The sequence below is a fragment of the Neolamprologus brichardi genome, chromosome 3 (assembly GCF_056152115.1).
Source record: "Neolamprologus brichardi isolate AB-2024 chromosome 3, ASM5615211v1, whole genome shotgun sequence".
NCBI lineage: Eukaryota > Metazoa > Chordata > Actinopteri > Cichliformes > Cichlidae > Neolamprologus > Neolamprologus brichardi.
Window position 1 is genome coordinate 34,952,482 of NC_142106.1, and position 17,876 is coordinate 34,970,357.

Here is a 17,876-nt window from a genome sequence, read left to right on the forward strand (position 1 = left end):
AGGCGGAGGTTTATCCTGGTGCAGGTGTGCCGCAGCGGTCAGTGGAAGGATACCGCAGTTTCTCTGTGAGTTTCTCATTACGTCGTAGCTACTCGTTGCTTGCTTGGAAGTTTAGGGGGTTTTTTCGCTGTAAAAAGAAGTTTTCTTCTCACGCACAGCGGACACTAATGTTTTTGTCACTTTTTACGGAATCAAACTCAAAGTAAGGTCAGTACTTCCACGCTTTAAACGCTGCACGCTCATACTCTCTCCCGCACTCGATATATTATCCATTGTTGATCTGCACACAGCTGTTGTCACGAACGTCGCACTCGCTTACGTCACTGTCATGAGACATTCTCGCAAGAAAATCATGGTTTTAGTAACGCAGTAACGCAGCGTTCCTACGGGAAAGTAACGGTAATCTAATTACCGTTTTTGCAATAGTAATCCCTTACTTTACTCGTTACTTGAAAAAGTAATCGGATTACAGTAACGCGTTACAAGTAACGCGTTACTGCCCATCTCTGGCAGTCAGTGATGCTGACTGGGTGGGAAACCTTTGACTTGGGTGAGACCAATACTGGAGTTTTGGGGCAGATGCATATTTTTGAAGTAAAAAATAAGTGTTAGTTCACGGGCCAATCCAGCAGTAAATTCTGAAACTAGCAAAAAGCTTAAACTGCGTCCACAAAGGACGCAACCGGCTCATCACTTTGAAGCTGATCATTGGTCACAAGCAGTAATTTCAGGATATGGTTACCCAGGTAACCCCCTAATGTCTTTGCTACCAGGAAGTATGTCAGTCATAGGTATTCTTTATTCTCGTTGGTAGTTGTTTCAGTTGCTCACCTGGATCTTTTGCGTGTAATCTCCTGAAGTTGCCAAGTAGCATTCACTTTCTACAGTTTTTGGTCGCTGCTAATTGCTTCCAGTCTGCACACAACTCAACTGGAGCGATCGCTCGTCTCTGAGCCTCTACTCTACTATCACGCTGTCCTGCAACATGAGCTGCAGATGCTGCTGAGATTGTTGTAAATACTAAGTCACTGACACCTGCATCATCTGCAATACGATTTAGAAAAGACGAAAAAAAATCCAGACTATAACTGAAACATCTCTGATACAAACATTGTTGCTATAGGACTACATCAGGTGCTAAAAATCAGCCAATCAATACAACCGTTTTAACCACAGGGAAAAACGTCTTAATAACATCTTTCTTTAAGGGGCGTCCACACAGGAAGTGACTAAAAGTGACGTAGAGATGAGAGTCACATTGAAAAGTTGGCGGGTCCTGAGTTAAACTTTTCTCCGCCTGGACATTAGCGAGAGAAGCGACTACCAATGAGAGCACAGGAAACCGCTGACTCACATTAGATAAGTTAGTAAAAACATACAACAGTGTTACCTCTACAACAGGAGCCTGAAACGGCTGCTCATGACCAACTGTTGTAGCGAGCACTTCCTGTGACACCGCTTAACCTTCATGTAAGCACTTTTTTCTATGCTTAAGTGCTTTTAACCTTATTTAAGGGGAACTCTGGGTTCAGCATCCTGTCCAAGGATACTTTTACATCCAGACCAGAAGAGCCGGGGATAGAACCGCCGACCATCTGATTGGTACATGACCAGGATCACCATTACAGAATCACGATGGAAAAGCGTTACATTTACATTTTTAAAATATTGTATTTGATGACATAACATGAAACTCTGACATAACATCATATTTACGCTGATCTACGTTAGTGCAATGTTCCCAGAGATGTCTTTGGTTTGGTGACCACAGAGCAAACCTGCCGAAATTATGGCCACAAGCAACATGATCCACTGTGTTTATAGGCTTTTTGCCCACTTCCTTAGAGGTTAAGAGCAAAGTTAGCATGGCCACAAAAGTGATAGGATAAAGAGTAAAAATGAGTACACACCTCATCTTGCATCAGCCCATGGCACTAGTCTATCCACACGTACTCACTTTAAGAGGTTACATTCACAATAAGACCATTTCCTTAAAGATGTAACTCACTCAGTACACTGCTCTGCACAGTAAACGATTCTTGATACAAAAAACAGAATGAATCACAGCACCTACCATCTGACCTTTGCCTTGACGCACCTGTGCGAGCACAAGCACGTTTAGAAACGAAAGGCACATCTCATTAGAAAGAGAAAATAAGGCTTACATCCTGGTGGGCCCGTTGATAACATAATCCACAATGGATTAAACCATTTGTGCAGTATCTGCTCTCAGGATGGAATATAATAAAGGCAGCTCAAGCTAAAATACGATAAATCCAGGCTAAATTTAAAAAAAAAAAAAAGGCTTTGATAAATTAAGTCAAGGCAGAACGAAGTCGATAAGGAAACAAACAGCCTCAAAAAAAAATCAACGGTTCATATTGAGGCTCACTACATCACAGCGTTGCCCTTTTTACTTAAATGTGTTTACAAAAGGTTTTAACTCAGAATGTGTTTCAGACGTGTTCTCTACGCTAATATAACACAACACTGATACAAACTGTATTTTTGTTATTAAGGATACATTATAGCAAAAACAAAACAAATCTAGAGTGGGACCAGTGCAGTATGTGTATCAGCTGCTTTCAGTTTGTCTTTTAGGTTTTGCTTTTTCAATTTAATTCTCTGTCACGGTGGTGGAGACCAAAAACAGAGCTAAAAGGAGGCTAGATAGTCAGAATTAGGACTCCAAATGTATGCTAATATCTTCTAAGTTGAATGTATTAGCAGGATACTGCACAGGACAAAAAAGAACAGAAATAACAGACTAACAGAAAACATTCAGCGACTGGCTCGTGTCTGAATATTTGAACCGATTTGCTCTTTGACCCGGAGTTCTTATTAAAAAGGACAATCAGGTTGACATGCACTGTGAGGACAGTTTATCATCCTGTTCATATGATTACAGGATGTGAGAACCTTACTTTGGTCACGCCTGCTAATGTTCCCAGTTAGCGTCTGGCCACGATATACTCCTTCCTATTTGGTAAATGATGACCTGAACTGGTTCACAGACTGGCTCTACCTGTTCCTGGGATTTAGTTCTACAAATAAACCAAGTGATGACGTGTTTAAAACCTCCTTGTTAACCTGTAATGCACAAACATCACGGACCAGTTGCTTTTTGAGGAGTACGACTGTAGTTTTTGGGAGGGACAGCGCTGGTCGAGCCTCCATCGTTACATCAAGCAGTTGCCCGGCTTTTTTTTTTTCCCCGTTTACTTTTTGACACTACTGGGCAAGGCACTGCTGTCCAGCTACCATTTCAAGTAGACACACCTGAGCCATCTCTACTTGTAAAATCATCACCACCATCAGCAGCAGCAGCAGCGCATCACTCCCTGTGGAGCGACAGGACAGGGGGACGATTCCCGGATCCATCTGTCCCTCCTGCACTGATGTTGAAAGTTCTTATTTGGGTTTAAAAAGTGTCCAGATGTTGCTCCTCTTCTGCTTTTTTAATAGCTGTAAGAAATATAAAAGAATATGTAAACAGCTCTGAAAAATTAAGACACGTGTGCAGCCGATGCAAACACACTTTACCTGGTTTTCTATCGTTTCCCCTGGTCCACGCTGTCTGTCTGCTCCTGGTAGAGAGAAAAATACACAGACTAATTAACACATTAAACAAATAAAATAATAAAAAATTATAAAATCCATCCAAGAAAGGTAAAAGTCAACATGAAAGCTGACAGAAAATGAAACAAACACGGATGCTAAACGTTTTCTAAGGCTTCAAATTGAACATCTCTGGACGTTTCTCTACCCTAAAACAAATTTGGTTAGGATGTCAATTCAGTGTAAGGCGCGTACTAAAGCCTGAAGCAAAGACTCTCATATTAAATAACCCAGGATCTGCTGGGGATTTTCACTATGACTGAAGGGTGAACTCTTGTGAAAGACAAATTTAAGGAACTCTGCATCACAAAGTTTAACGAGAGTAAAACCAGTCTACACCCTTTTGAAGTGCATCTTAAAAGGAATTAGAATTAGTCAAATGATTCATTAAACATATTTTGAAGCCAAAAAAGTCAAGGAAATAGCTTAAACTGCCAAATGGGAAACCAGGGAAAATAACAGTTAACATGAAATAAAGTGCAAGTTATTGGGTTCGCAGTCATAGTGAAGAAATGTCACAGTCCGCTTACACTGTCAGGCACATACAGCCCACTTTGGTCGCTGTGGGCTGTCTGTGGACTGTATGAAAGAAACCTGTTGGGCCTACACTGTAAGAAATAAATGAGTAAAATTACAGTAAATGTTTTGGGAATTCACTACCCACAATGTCCTGTCATTATAAAACACAGATGTTGTTTATTCACAGAAAATGTCCTATTTTATTTGAATATTATTTTTGTTATTATTTTACCCAGTGTGAAAAAAATAATAATGAAAAACTTGATTTTTTTCATGTCATTTAATTGTTTATCTATTACTGGATCATGTTGGTGTTGTGTGAATGACCTTTATCAGCAGGAAAAACTGTAAAATTTATGAAAATACGGTTAAATTTTAAAAATGTATACCCTCTTTCACATTTCCAAAGCTGTCCGCTGGGACAGAATGGAGTCTTTCCTGGGCCAATCCTGGCCCCGGGCCCTTATGTTTGACACCTTCTAGTTTAGTGCTTTGTGAAGTAGCCCTCATGTCTCATTCATCAGCATGTGCAGCCACTTTTAAAGAATGACCGTACTCAAAGACTTCAAAACAAAAAAGTGTTGAGGACTGCACTCAGTGTGTGGCGAGTTCACTGATCCACTAATGCAGAAGGAAAAAACGTCTCTCCTTTTCATCTCTGGCGTTGCCTCTGCAACTGATATTGAATTGATATTTCTGCACTTTTGTGTCTCTGGCAACATTTCTCAGAGAGTGCATTGTCTGTATATGGCTGTAAATATACAGAACATATACGTAGCTTTCTTTTTTAAATAGCAACTTGAGCCAACTGCCCCCGTCAGAGCTGGTTACCCGTCCAGTTCTCACGGTCTGCTGCCAACCTCAATGCTCCTGGAGTAGAGAACAACTCGTCAGGTTGCTGTTCATGCAATAAGAGCTTCCCTGTAAGTGTTCATCTTGTAAAAGTAGAGCCTGAGACTGAACCTAAGCAAAGCTAAATTAGGCACATCGCTTTGAAGCCGATTGTCGGTCACTAGCAGACATTCCAGTCTCTGGTTGCCTAGGTAACCCTGTAAAGTATTTACCACCCATGTCATATGTCACTCGGCGGTATCTTTCACTCTCTCTGGCTTTGCAAACAAGCAAAAAACCAAAAACACAGCCACGTAAAACAGAGTCGCGCGACGATTAGGACAAGCTGTTTACAGCTAGCATCCATCAAGAAGAAATGCTCACATGTGTGAATGAACATTAAATGTGATGATCAAGGATTCACCTTGATGGCTAATTTCACAGCAGGAGCACCAAGACCTATGCAGTTTGCTGCAAAGCGCCTGAAAGCACCTTTTTTTTGTTGTTCACTGTTTGTTTTTGTTTGAAGAATATGAAAACACGTTATCTGTGAGGAAATTTCTTTTGTTTAACGGCAGCTACAGGACAACGCAGCTTCCTGTTCCTGTAAACACTAAATTAGACATCGAGGAGAGACGAGCGAATGCTGCTCACGATCACCTGGAGCACAGCATTTCATAAACCAGACTTCCTGTGATGTAAACAGAAGACAGCAGGCCGGAGGCTGGTCTTCTTTTTTTCTCCACCTCTGTGTGATGAATTTTTTAAAGACTCGTTTATTCGTTTTTTTCTTACAGCCACTGCAATAAACAGCATCAGTGAACAGAAACTAAAAACTACTGTCCATGAATGCAGCTTTTACTCTATCGCATTTATTCTTATTGAAAATACTAGAAGTAATATTTCTCTGTAGTGCCATGTGTTTATATTTATTCACTAGAAGACGCTGCATTTGAGGTCAAATCTCCATCTGGACCTGAGTGTTTGCAGACTTCTACTGTAAGTGTTGCAGGCATTTTACTGACTTGTTACCTAAAAGCACAAAATTAGAGCCGAAATGACAGGTCGCGTATAGTTCAGTACCTTCAGGCATTTTCTAAAGCTTTCCACAAGGGTTAGGAGTGTTCATGGGAATTTTTTACTGTTCTTCCAGAAGCACATTTGTGAAGTCAGACACTGATGTTGTAGAAGGCCTGTCTCACTGTCTCTACTCTAATTCACCCCAAAGGTGTTGAATCAAGATGAGGTCAGGACTCTCAGGTCTTCCACACCAAATTCTCTTATCCATGTCATTATGGACCTTTCTTTGGTGCACTGGTGTGCAGTGATGTTGGAACAGGAAAGGGTCATCCCCAAACCGTTCCCACAAAGTTGGGAGCGTGAACTTGTCCAAGATATCTCGCTATGTTGAAGCATTAAAGGGCTGAGACCAAATGCTGAAAATCAGCCCCACATCATAGCAGTGAGGTGCTTGATTTTATAAACCTTTTGTTATTGAAGTGACCGAAACAACTAAATGCAATGATGTGGATGGTTGAGTAATATAGTGCATATTATAAAGAGAGGAATGTGAGATATGTGCACACAAATATTTATAAATACATAAGAAACGGAGCTCTTGTGCAGGGAAGACAAAAGCAGAAACAGGTAACATTTTCATCACACACACACACCTGAGGGAACTTGAATGTTGGTCGACTCTTCGGGTCCACCGCTGTGGGTGATGCGGGGACGCTCCCGTTAGAATCTAATATCAGCAGAGTTCGCCGCTCCCTGGTTGGTTTTTCACACTTTGTCACGCGGAACCTGAGAACGATAGAAGGGTTTGAATGTTTGTGCAGCCTGCGATCCGAATGAGAGAGCTGGTCCAGGTCGCAGAGCTGGCTCAAACCCCTGTTCTTAAGCAGCTGTCATGACAGTGACTACATATATACAGTAGAGTGCATGAAGAATCATATTTTTACCTAAAAATAAAAGAGAATTTAGGTGGCACTTCATAAATATTATATTTACATGGAAAAAGACCAAGTTAAAAACATTCTTAGAGCCACACACACACACACACACACACACACACACACACACACACACACACTCTTTCTTGGTTTCTTACTCACCTAAACATGACATCTCTCTCATCCGCCCACTCTAAAGCTTTAATTAAATCAGCAAATGAATATTTGTATCCAGGTCATGCTGACCCCTCTGCATACGGCAGCATTCATCTAAGTGCGCAAATGAAAAGAAACCTCTTCGCATCCCAATCAGCTCTCAGCGGGACATTGAGGAAGGCTGCGTGACGGCGAAGAGGCTGCACACTTTCCCGGCCTCACTGGTGGATTGAGAAATGGTCTCTTTACTTTAAACTGGATCTAGGACACAGCGGGACTAGATTTATGATGGGAGTACACAGCCAGGATTTAATTCTCACTGTGGTGAATGCTTCTTATAATTACTGAAACTAAAAGTCTGGACATTGAACACAAACACAAGAAGAACCAGAAAAATTCCTGCACACTGCAGGATCATTGGGTTGATGATGAGGGTGTCCAAATTCCCTGCACAGACATTGTAAAAGATGGACATAGGTGAACCCGATGGAGAAGTGCCTTAAAGCTGCATCCTTTGCACTCATGACCAGTAGGGGGCGACTTGTCCTCCTCAACAGCCCTCGGCTCTCTTTCTGATTACATTATGGGCTCAGTTGCCAGTTTCAGGTCAATACCAGAGCCAGAAAATAGGATTATGTTCATTGGCTAAGAGCTTTTCAATCAAAAGTTGTTCGCCAATGAACATGCAGTGTCTATGGTTTCTCAGAGCTCAGTCAGAGCTGCTCCTTGCCATGTCCAGTTTCTAAACAACAAGCAGGCGAGAGCGAAAATGCTTGATACTTTTATTTTTTTTTTTTAAAATAAGACACTAACCAGTGACATCACTGTGATTCCACCGTTTTATCTGTCTATGGTACCCTCACATTTGTTACAACATTGTCCGCTGGTTTAAGAAAGCGTTTTTGCTAACACCATTTTATTTGCAAAAAACAAATGTGATGGAGAGGGGCGGGTCGCTCGCTGGTTAATGACTTGTCAGCCACAACTCATTAGCCAATAAGCATGTGATATCAGAAACTAATTTTCTCACACACTTCTACAGGACCAGAACTCTTTTTGGAACCACAGCTATCGCCATCTGGTGGCTTTAAGAGAGAATGCAGGTACTTGAGGATTTGTTTTTCCAACCTGAAGCTAGGTCATGTTTTATACTGTCTGTGGTTGTGATGATTTTCTACAAGGGGACCAAATACACATGCTTTCTGCAAGCAGCTTGATGTCTATTAAATTGTAAGAATAGCTCCTGTCATTGATTAAAGCTTTAGAGTTAGGTGAACACTCACTAGTCAACATTACAGTCCTGGTGATATCCTGAATAAGATATTAGAAGGCTGCTTATTAATGTTCGTGTCTCAGTTTTGTGAGGACCTGTGCTGCTAACAGTTGCACGTGGAGCAGTCTGACCACAAGTTTCTGACCTCCCAGTGTGGTATCAAAGTGCAGGAAATGCTTGTGCGTTTTAAATGAAGTGTGAATATTTTCAAGAGTTAATGTTTGATTGTTAGCGCCGGGTGTGTGTCTGTGTGCACTCAAGCCTAGTGTCGCTCTGGGGCAAACAGTGTGTCATTTTTCATTTACTTCTGCTAATTAAACCACCTCGTGATGCGATTCTGAGAACATTTTAAAGGCAGGAAAATCATCAAAAGGCAGTAATACACCCAGTCTTGTCCTTCAGTTATGATTCAAACACACACACACACACACTTGCCCACCTGCCTACAGCCAGGACTGTGACCTCCACACAGTGACTGTGCCGCAGCTCTGCTTTGCGGGCCGACGGCTTCCTCATTAGCGGCCATTTCTTCTGGTTGCAGCGGGTGCAGATGTTCTTGTTGCCTCCCAGGCCCCCGATGGTGTGCAGGTGGTTACAGGTGTGCTTGGGTGCTCCCGGGGGCGCCCCCGGCGATACAGGTGTCATTGGAGGAGTGGGAGTGCCGGGGGAGGTGGGTGTGAGCGGAGGACTTGAAGATAAAGAAGGAGAAATGTGTGATCCTCGCAGCTCTTTCTTCAGATTGCCACTTTTTAAAAGCCTTCATGAATTAATTATACAATATTAATATTGTGAAGTGAACTAAAATCTTTTATAGGTCAACAACTGTAAACATCCAAAATGTGAGGTAAGAGGAACAAACCCCAACACGAGCTAAAGACTTCAGTCCATTTTACCCAGAGCATTTAAGCTCGCTGAATTCTGCAGTGCTTCCCTTATCGCAGCCCGCCGCTGCAGAAATGACACATCAATATTTCATACTTCAAAACAATTACTGACAAGCTCTTTGAGAACAATCACCCTCAGTGATTATCTTTAAAGAAAAATAGAAGCAGTTTTCTGCACAGAGTTCGGCTGCAGGTGAAGTTTCAGACACACCATAAGTAAACAATTAGATAAGCCCACAAATAGAAGCAACGCAGACACGAAGGGTGTCGCGTCACATGATGTTTGTCTCCAGCTTCCTCCTCTGAGAGTTTCTTCTTCATTCACTCCCCGTGTGTTCACACACCACTTTGCATTTAATCATTAGTTATTATTAATCTCTGGCTCTCTTCCACAGCGTGACTTTTGTCCTCCCTCCCCTCACATCCAGCCCATCGCCTCAGATAGCTGCTCCTCCCTGAGCCTGGTTCTGCTAGAGGTTTTAAAAGTAGTTTAAAAGTGCTTAAAGGAGGCCATCTTTGTTTAGGTTTTTTTTTTCTAATACTGTGGAGTCTTTACCAGTGCTGGGTGCATAGGTGGCATTACTGCAACAAAGTTACATATTTGAGTAATGCAGTATTGTAATGCGTTATCTTACTAAATTCAGTAATTATGCTACAGTTAAAATTACGTGGTGACTGGTATTACAAAGATTATCCGTGCCTGGCAAATAGAAAAGAAAAAAAACGTGTACTTGCTACAATCAGCTGATTTCAGTTCGTGTGTGTCCAGGACAGGAACAGCTGCATTCTACTGCTTCAGCTCTTTGCAAGCCTCTGCACAGACAGCACGCTAACACTAAGCTAGCCAAGAACCCAGAGTGATGGTAAAGCCGAGCACATGCAGACCCCAGCCCAGCAGCCAGAGCCTGAACCTCAACAGGTAACAAAGGCAGTGATGAAGCTTAAAGCCTCAGCTTCTACCTCTTCATGTTTCTATAGTAGAATCAATCGTCATCTTTGCTTTGTGCTCATACCTGTGCTCAGTGCTCTGGTAGCTATGATAGGCTTCAGCCCCCCACGACCCTGATAAGGACAGCGGAAGAGAATAGATGGATGGATAAAAAAGAGTCTTTAGACGAGAGTTGTTATTGTTGATGTTGATATTGCACTATATAAATAAAATTAAATCGAATTTAATGAGCACTATGTACTTTTAAGCCTCAACAAATCTGGTTATTGGGACATTGAAAGCCTTTAATGCCTTTTAAAAATTATTCCAAGAAATGTGACAGCTCATAAACATATACAGCCACTGCAGATGGAGTCATTGGCCAATAATAGGGTATGAAATGTGATTTTGGTCCACCGGAAGAACCAAAGACATGATGTTGGAGATAAAGTGACGAGAACAGGGACTGCTGTGGAAAGATGATGAGAGGGACTAAAGGACGGTAGAGAGGTGGTGGAGGACTGATGGCAGGAGAACGGAAGTTAAGCACTGAATCTGGAGAGGCAGATAGCGAGCCCTGGCGACACTACAGTCAGTCACTCTCCTCCTTGAAGCCTTTTCTCCATCCCTCTCTCCTGCTTCCTCCCTCTCTCCTTCCCCAAGTATCCAATAAATTACCCCCACTGATATCTTTTCTTCCCCTCCTATTCTGCCATCTCTAAGTGATCCACTGGCAGGCTGCCCATCCTGGCTGAGAGAGCGCGAGAGAGAAAGACAGATGCGGGACATAACAGCAGGAGAAACTGCCACAGAGAGCCATCTGAACAAAATGAAAAAGTGAAAGGCAAACTAGGGGTGGAAATATGTGAAGGAAAACATTTGGAGAGAGAACTGAAGAAGTGAGACACATGAAAGTGACGCTGGGGATTGTGTGTGAATTCAGATTTTTCTAGTTTTTTTCCCCTTTATGTATTAATACGTTTTTTACAGGACACTCTGTGTGACACAGCAGAATACCTCAGTACCTAATCCTTGGCAGATGCAACACGGCTACCATTTATCCACACTGTTTTCTCCCAACAAAAGAAAACACCTTTCCTCTCTTATCTCCTTTCCGCCCAGCACAATATGAAGCGGAGAGAGAAAGATGACAGCAGGAGAGAGAGAGATACAGAGAGGGGGGAAACATACTCCACTAACTCTATTTACTTAGACTCCTACTGTCACAAGCATCTCCTCCTCTAATCCATCTATCTGCCCAACTCCTTCTCCCCTTGTATTAGAGGCAAAGCACCACTACAGTTGTTAATGTACACTCCTCAGCTCATGGCTCTGTATGGACGGAGGTGGGACGGTGAGCGGTGTTTCCCCTGCACTGATTTTCTCTGTTTGAGGTATGATTGCTCCAAGGAGTAAAGACATTAAGTTACAGGCTTGCATGCGACCTCATCAAAATAAGTCTGCTAGATTATAGAGGAGTATTAGGCCAAAGCCCATCATCCTGTGTTTGCTGGTTGGGGGAGTCCAGTTGTAACGCTATCAGCAGCTTTTATTGCACTTAAAGCTACACAACAAGCTCTTATGAACTCCCAGTAATGTCTTTACGTCACCTCCACGCTCCACCGTGTCATAGCTCTTTTACGGGTGGTGGGAGACACTCCATATGCATTCAGGCCATCAGGTTTTATACTACTGGGTGATCCTGGCCACAGGCAGCAAGCTAAAGCTGCTTTAGCGCATAGCTGCCCAGTTTTCACATGGTATACTAGACATGCCATTTAATCTCAAGAGCAGCTATTAGAAGTGATTTAATGTAATAATTCTTGTCACATACTGTATATAGTGTGATTTCTAGCAGACCAACAGCTTCGTGTTTTGTTAGCCGCAACACACGTTTAACATGGAGACCCGCTATTCAATGAATAATGATAATCTATGGGAGAAAAATTATGTAGCAGAAATATATCTTTTACCACCATCTACGTTGTGAAAGTGGGTGATGAATACACAACAGTATTCTTTCCACATTTACTGGTCAAAACATCTTACGAAAAACATTTTGAATGTTATTTGAGGCAGCTCAGATCAAATGGCTAAACAAGTTTTGACTGCCGATTCTTTAGATATAGCTTTTATGCTGTGGTGACCTTCAAAAGTAAAGTTAATTCAAATAGTCCAAAATGACCACCAAATAAGGAACTTCAGGTATTTCATAGCACTGCTAAGTGGCAAGACTCAAAGGACTTTGGCTTTAGCTAGCCAACTTAAGCTATCTTAAGCAAGTTAGCATTATGTTATGTAAGTTTCTTTATATTTTCAACTGACCCTAAAACAACTTAAAGGTTTTTAAAACGGGAACTAGATTTCTATATTTGCGACATCAAGCTAAAGCTAATACCAAACAAAAGTTTAAATCAGATTGGAGTTTGCTTGGCAGCCTGATTTACACACAAGGGGAACCACAAACAAAGGTAACATCACATTTCAGATTAGAATGGCCCTTTACTATCATTGTACATGTGCAACAAAATCTAATATTTATTCTATTCTATTTTCAAACTACTTTTTATAGAAAAGACATTTATGATGATGAGTTTAGTTGTCATAAAACTGTTTTAATAATGCTACATAATACACATTTTTAACTGTATAAATTACAAATACCCTTAGCCAAACTAGAAAGTTATACAGCCAATATGCTAATAACTCAGCTTAACAGATTAGACACTATATATATGAAAGACCTTCTAAGGTTTACTAACTTCAAAAGTTACTCTCACTTATTTTGTCAGTTAATTTAATTTAGTTCAATACCATTTTATTTATATAAAGTCAATTCACATAAATAAACACATCAAGATGCTTTGTATTGCTTAGTCAAGTCCCTTCGATACTAGAGAGAAAATCCCAACAATCCCTTTTGGTCAAGCACTTGGTGACAGTGGGGAAGAAGAACTTACCTTTAAGAGGAAGAAACTTCCAGCAGACCCAGGCTAAGAGAGAGGCAGCCATCTGCTAAGGCCAAGTTTTTGTTAACCAACAATTAACTGTAGATTTGATCTATAAATGTCTATAGTTCTATATTTGACCAGAAGTTCAAAGTCTACAGTGAACATTATTCTTCTAACAAGTGATAAGTGACTCGACTGACTAACCATCCAACGCTTCTGCTGTTCTTAAGCCTCCAGCATTTCTTATATTTTCACTCTGTTTAATTACTTGATTTTACAGCCAAGAATCTTATGAGGAAATATGTCAGCAGCTCCAGTTACTATGTTTTAATAATCCCACAATACAGTGAAGTGGCGCACAGTGGCTTTTTGTGAATGGTCCCCAGCTACGTGTCCCCAATCGGACCCTGCCAATGTGGATAGGATCAGGAGGAAACTGTGGCCTCATTGCCTCTTGTCCTGCTCTGAATGCTTTCAGTTCAGACACACTCAGACACATAGAGTCTCAAGGAGGCTTATGGTGCCACCTGGTGGTCAAGCCAGTTAGTACACAGAGTCTTTGCCCAATTAACAGACAGAAAGCCTTTTTAATAACAGATGGATTTGTTCTTCACAGCGTGAGATCACACTTACCCATCCGAATCAATGCTGTTTTCATGAATCATGGCATTTAGGGCATCAGAGTTTGCTAAAGAGGGACAGAGAGAGAGAGAGAAAGTTACACGCTTATAAAGACGGGAAAAAAAGGGAGAGAGACGGGGGGAGATAAAAGTCGTGTTGGGAATTAGTGAGGAGTACGCTCCAGTGACTTCAAAAGCAGAGTGCTTATTGAAAGATGGCTCGAGCAGATTAACTCTTTAACACAGCGAAACGGCACATCACATGCAATCACTGAACACATAACAACTGTACACAGAAAACCTCGGCTGGGTGGGAGGAATCTGCCAGACCGTGAAAACTTTTGTCTGGAGCAAAGTTGCTTCAGAGTGTGACTCTGAAAAGTTTCAAACTTCCACATAACCGTCGAGAACGCAGCCTTCGGAAGTAAAGTTTGAAAAATTCTCACAGTGCGCACGATCAACAGCGCCCGACCTCTGCTTGCAGACAAAGTAGCTCAGGCGTAGATGTACATAATTTGCTCCCAGAGACACATTTCCCCAAGGCCCGGCCTCGATGCATTCACTGACTTCACTGACAGCCCGCTGTGTACACAGATAAAGAAATCTGTGCAGAGTTTGTGACAAATGAGCTGCACACACAGACAAACAAACACAGATGACTCATGTAGGTGGACGTAGGAGTTTCATGTTAAGATTTCACATCAGCATTCACAAACGTCTGCTTCAAACTTCCTCCTCGTGTCATGAAGGAAGCCTCGGTGAACGGATGTTAATTTTAGTGCATAAACATTATCTACTTGTTTTTGCCAGAAGGCGGCCCTAGCATGAGTAGTGGTCAGAAGAAAGAAAATAAAATGTTGGCCTATTGTTGGTTCATGCACAGCTCTCTTAATTTTAGTCCTTCCTTTTCTTTTTCAGTCATTCTGTTGTAGATTTGCTACTGTGGGATCATTGTGCATGACCAGTTTGAGCCAAGCTTTAGCTGTCAGACAGTATTTTGTCATTGTAATTTGGTATTCAGAGGAGTTCTTGGTCGACTCAGTGGCTGCCAGGTGTCCGGGTCCTGTGGCTGCAAAACAAGCCCAAATCATCACCCCTGCTCCATCGTGCTTCACAGCTGGTATGAGGTGTTTGTGGTGATATGGTCGATTTGGTTTCCTCCAAACATAGCGCTAGCTAGGTCTTGTGGTTTGTTAAGATGCAACTTTACAAAAGTTAAACATTGTTGTCATGTGCTTTTTAGAAAGAAGAGGGTTTCCCCTGGCAACCTTATTCAGTTTTTCTATTGTAACTAATTGTAATTGTGTTGTCATGAACTTTAACATTTAACATGCCAACTGAGGCCTGTAGAGTCTCAGATACAGCTTCTGGGTTTTTGTTTCTCTGAGGGTCTGACCTCAGAGTGAATTTACCGGGTCGCCCACACCCGGGATCACTGACAGCTGAATGTTTTCCATTTGTTAATCATCTTTGATGGATATCAAATTGTTTGGAAATGCCCTCATAACCCTTCTCAGATGGATGGACAGGAACAGTTGCTTCTTTAAAATCGTCATCCTTCCTCCTTGCTACTGTGCTAACAAATAGTTAAACACACCTGAATGCTCCAGAGCAGCAAACTATCAAAACCTCTGCTTTTATACAGGTGCTCACACTTGCTGATGATAAATTAATCATGTGTATTTGACTAGCAGCAGTTGGCTAACCTCTAAACTCGTGGAAGTAGTGAACTGTGTACTGCTCCTGAATTTTAGCTTAATTTTTGCTAACTAAATAATGACACCCACTCTGGAAACCAAGTGAAACTAACCTGGAAAAAGGGGTCACTATGTCATCACTTTAGAAACGGATAATGTTCCTTTACGTCTTTTACAAAGTAAACTATTGGATGAAAAAGGATAATTTTGAGGAAATTATCCTTGTAGATGTTATTGTAACCCTTTACAAATCATTCCCTGAAGATCATTTTGAAGATTTCAACTTCAAGGCAACTTTCCCTGAAAAACTCTCTGAAATATTCCTAGAACATAATCTTGAGGTTAAAAACATGCAGTTATGTGCCTAAATGTGAGGTATGTGACACTGCTGAAGCAAACTGCAGTAAACATTTTAGCAACTCTTTAGCTTTCAAACTCTCAAACATCTTCTTCTCTTCTTTACTTGTCTTAATAGTGTAGCTGAGTGGTTCTTAAACTGTTGAGTGGGACGCACTACTGGGCGTGGAAAACCAGGTGGAAAATATAAAGTGAAATTAACTTCAAATAATGAAGAACTTTACTTTTAAATGATATCTGACCAACAATACCAATAATAATGAGTAAAGTTTTTCCACACTATACATGTTCAAGTACTTCCCACTGGTTGCAAACATGGTAGTGACTTTTCCTTTGTTTGATCAGTAGAGGGCAGTGTTTTCCTTCGTCTGATCAGCCATCAGAGCGGTGCATGCTATAGCATTCAATTCCTCCTCTCTTTATTTAGACTGAAACGGCTGTTGCTGCAAAAATGTTGAGTGGACACAATAACTTCCTGTTTTCATTAGAGAGAGGAAAAAAAACAGCTACAGAGATTTATTTTTTAAATCTTAACCATCGGCCAAGTTTCCATCAGTTGAGCAATGTTGAAGGGTGAGAGAAGGTGTAGTAAAACAGATATTTATAAAAAAGAGAGCACGATGACGTGCTGACTCTACAGCAGACTGACAGCGTGTAGGCGAGTCACGATAATCAGAATCCTGCGAGCATGACTGCTTCATAAAACAGCCGTGAATCAGCCCAGAGCAAACGTACAGCTCAGGACAATGATGGCCAGTCACCACCATGGGACGATACAGGCTTTGTGTATCACAGGATTGGGTCAAAGTGCAATATTGAATTACACTTAAAGAATCAACAGTGACATGGCACATTTTCAAGTCTTATATGATATAACTTCTTATAGATGGGTGCTATACGGCAGCGGTCCCCAACCTTTTTTGCACAACGGACCGGTTTAATGTCAGACAATATTTTCACAGGCCTTTAAGGTGTCGCGGATAAATACAGCAAAATAAAATGATACGACCAAGACAAAAACTGTGGTATTTTGTAAATATAATAATAAACGTCATTTCACTGTGTAATTGTGTAACTTCATTAGCAGCGTCCTCCTGAAAATGCGCCAACAGCATTGAGAGTAACATCCTCCTCTCCGCCCCTTAATGCTCTCTGGTCGCTATGGTAACGTGTAAATATTTCTTTAAAATAAGACACACAACTACAATTCGGGAAAAGACCCAGGGAAACAGAGTTAACAATAAAAACCCTGAAAACCATAAATTTCACGCCTCGACTCTCGAGACTCACGGACTGGTACCGGTCTGTGGCCCGGGGATTGCTGCTATACAGTATTTATAAATTCTCTATACAGAGCTTACATTTAGCAAACAACCTGTCATAAAACCAATAAAACAGAAATATTTTACAAGCCTGTCAAAAACTTCTTTCAAACAAAAAAAATCATATTACAGTGGAACCAGGGGCGATTTTAGCCCATTTTTGGGGGTGCTTCAGCACCCCCAAAAATGAATCAAAGCACCCCCAAAGATTTCTTACTTTTTTTGACAATATTTGCTGTTTGTGTGACACACTGCTAAAAATATAAAAAGCATACAGTACTTCGTTGAGACGTAACATTTTAACAACAAAAGTATAGATTCCCCCCCTCTCCCAAAATGGTTTGTTCCAGCTCCCCTCTTCCCTGCTCTGGCTCTAGCGCCGTTGCTGCCAGAGCGATGGTGGCTGAAACGCAGAGGAGCGGAGTTGTAAGTGCCTGGCCTAAAACAGGACATATTAGCTGCATTTAACCTTCAGTTACTCTTTATATAGTTAGGTAGGAGTCAGGCCATGTTTCTTTTTAGCTGAAAAACATTACACCAGGTAACCTGCAGTGTTGAAAACGTGTTTTCCAACGATGTTTGCTACCCTACAATCCGTCCTGCTCTGTAGTAGCGATGGTCAGCGACATTTGACCATCGTGTTGCTCCCATTGAAATGTATATAACCTATTTAAAATCTAAAACTTAAAATTGTCCGTAGCCTACTGTTGTTACCACTGTCCTGTTTTAAATGGATACTAACTAGCTAACTGACCAAATGCCCAT

General features: G+C 41.4%; 1 protein-coding gene across 1 annotated transcript in view; it reads right to left on the bottom strand.

The window, feature by feature from the left end:
• Positions 1-457: 457 nt before the first annotated feature.
• rell1 (RELT like 1) overlaps positions 458-17,876 on the bottom strand; it is a 36,634-nt gene continuing 19,215 nt past the window's right edge. The window contains exons 4-8 of the mRNA XM_006801722.3: positions 13,749-13,803; positions 8,792-9,040; positions 6,642-6,774; positions 3,544-3,587; positions 458-3,465 (exon numbers count right to left, since the gene is read on the bottom strand). Coding sequence (XP_006801785.2) covers positions 3,552-3,587; positions 6,642-6,774; positions 8,792-9,040; positions 13,749-13,803 — 473 coding nt within the window. The 3' untranslated portion in view covers positions 458-3,465; positions 3,544-3,551. The remainder of the gene's footprint in view (positions 3,466-3,543; positions 3,588-6,641; positions 6,775-8,791; positions 9,041-13,748; positions 13,804-17,876) is intronic.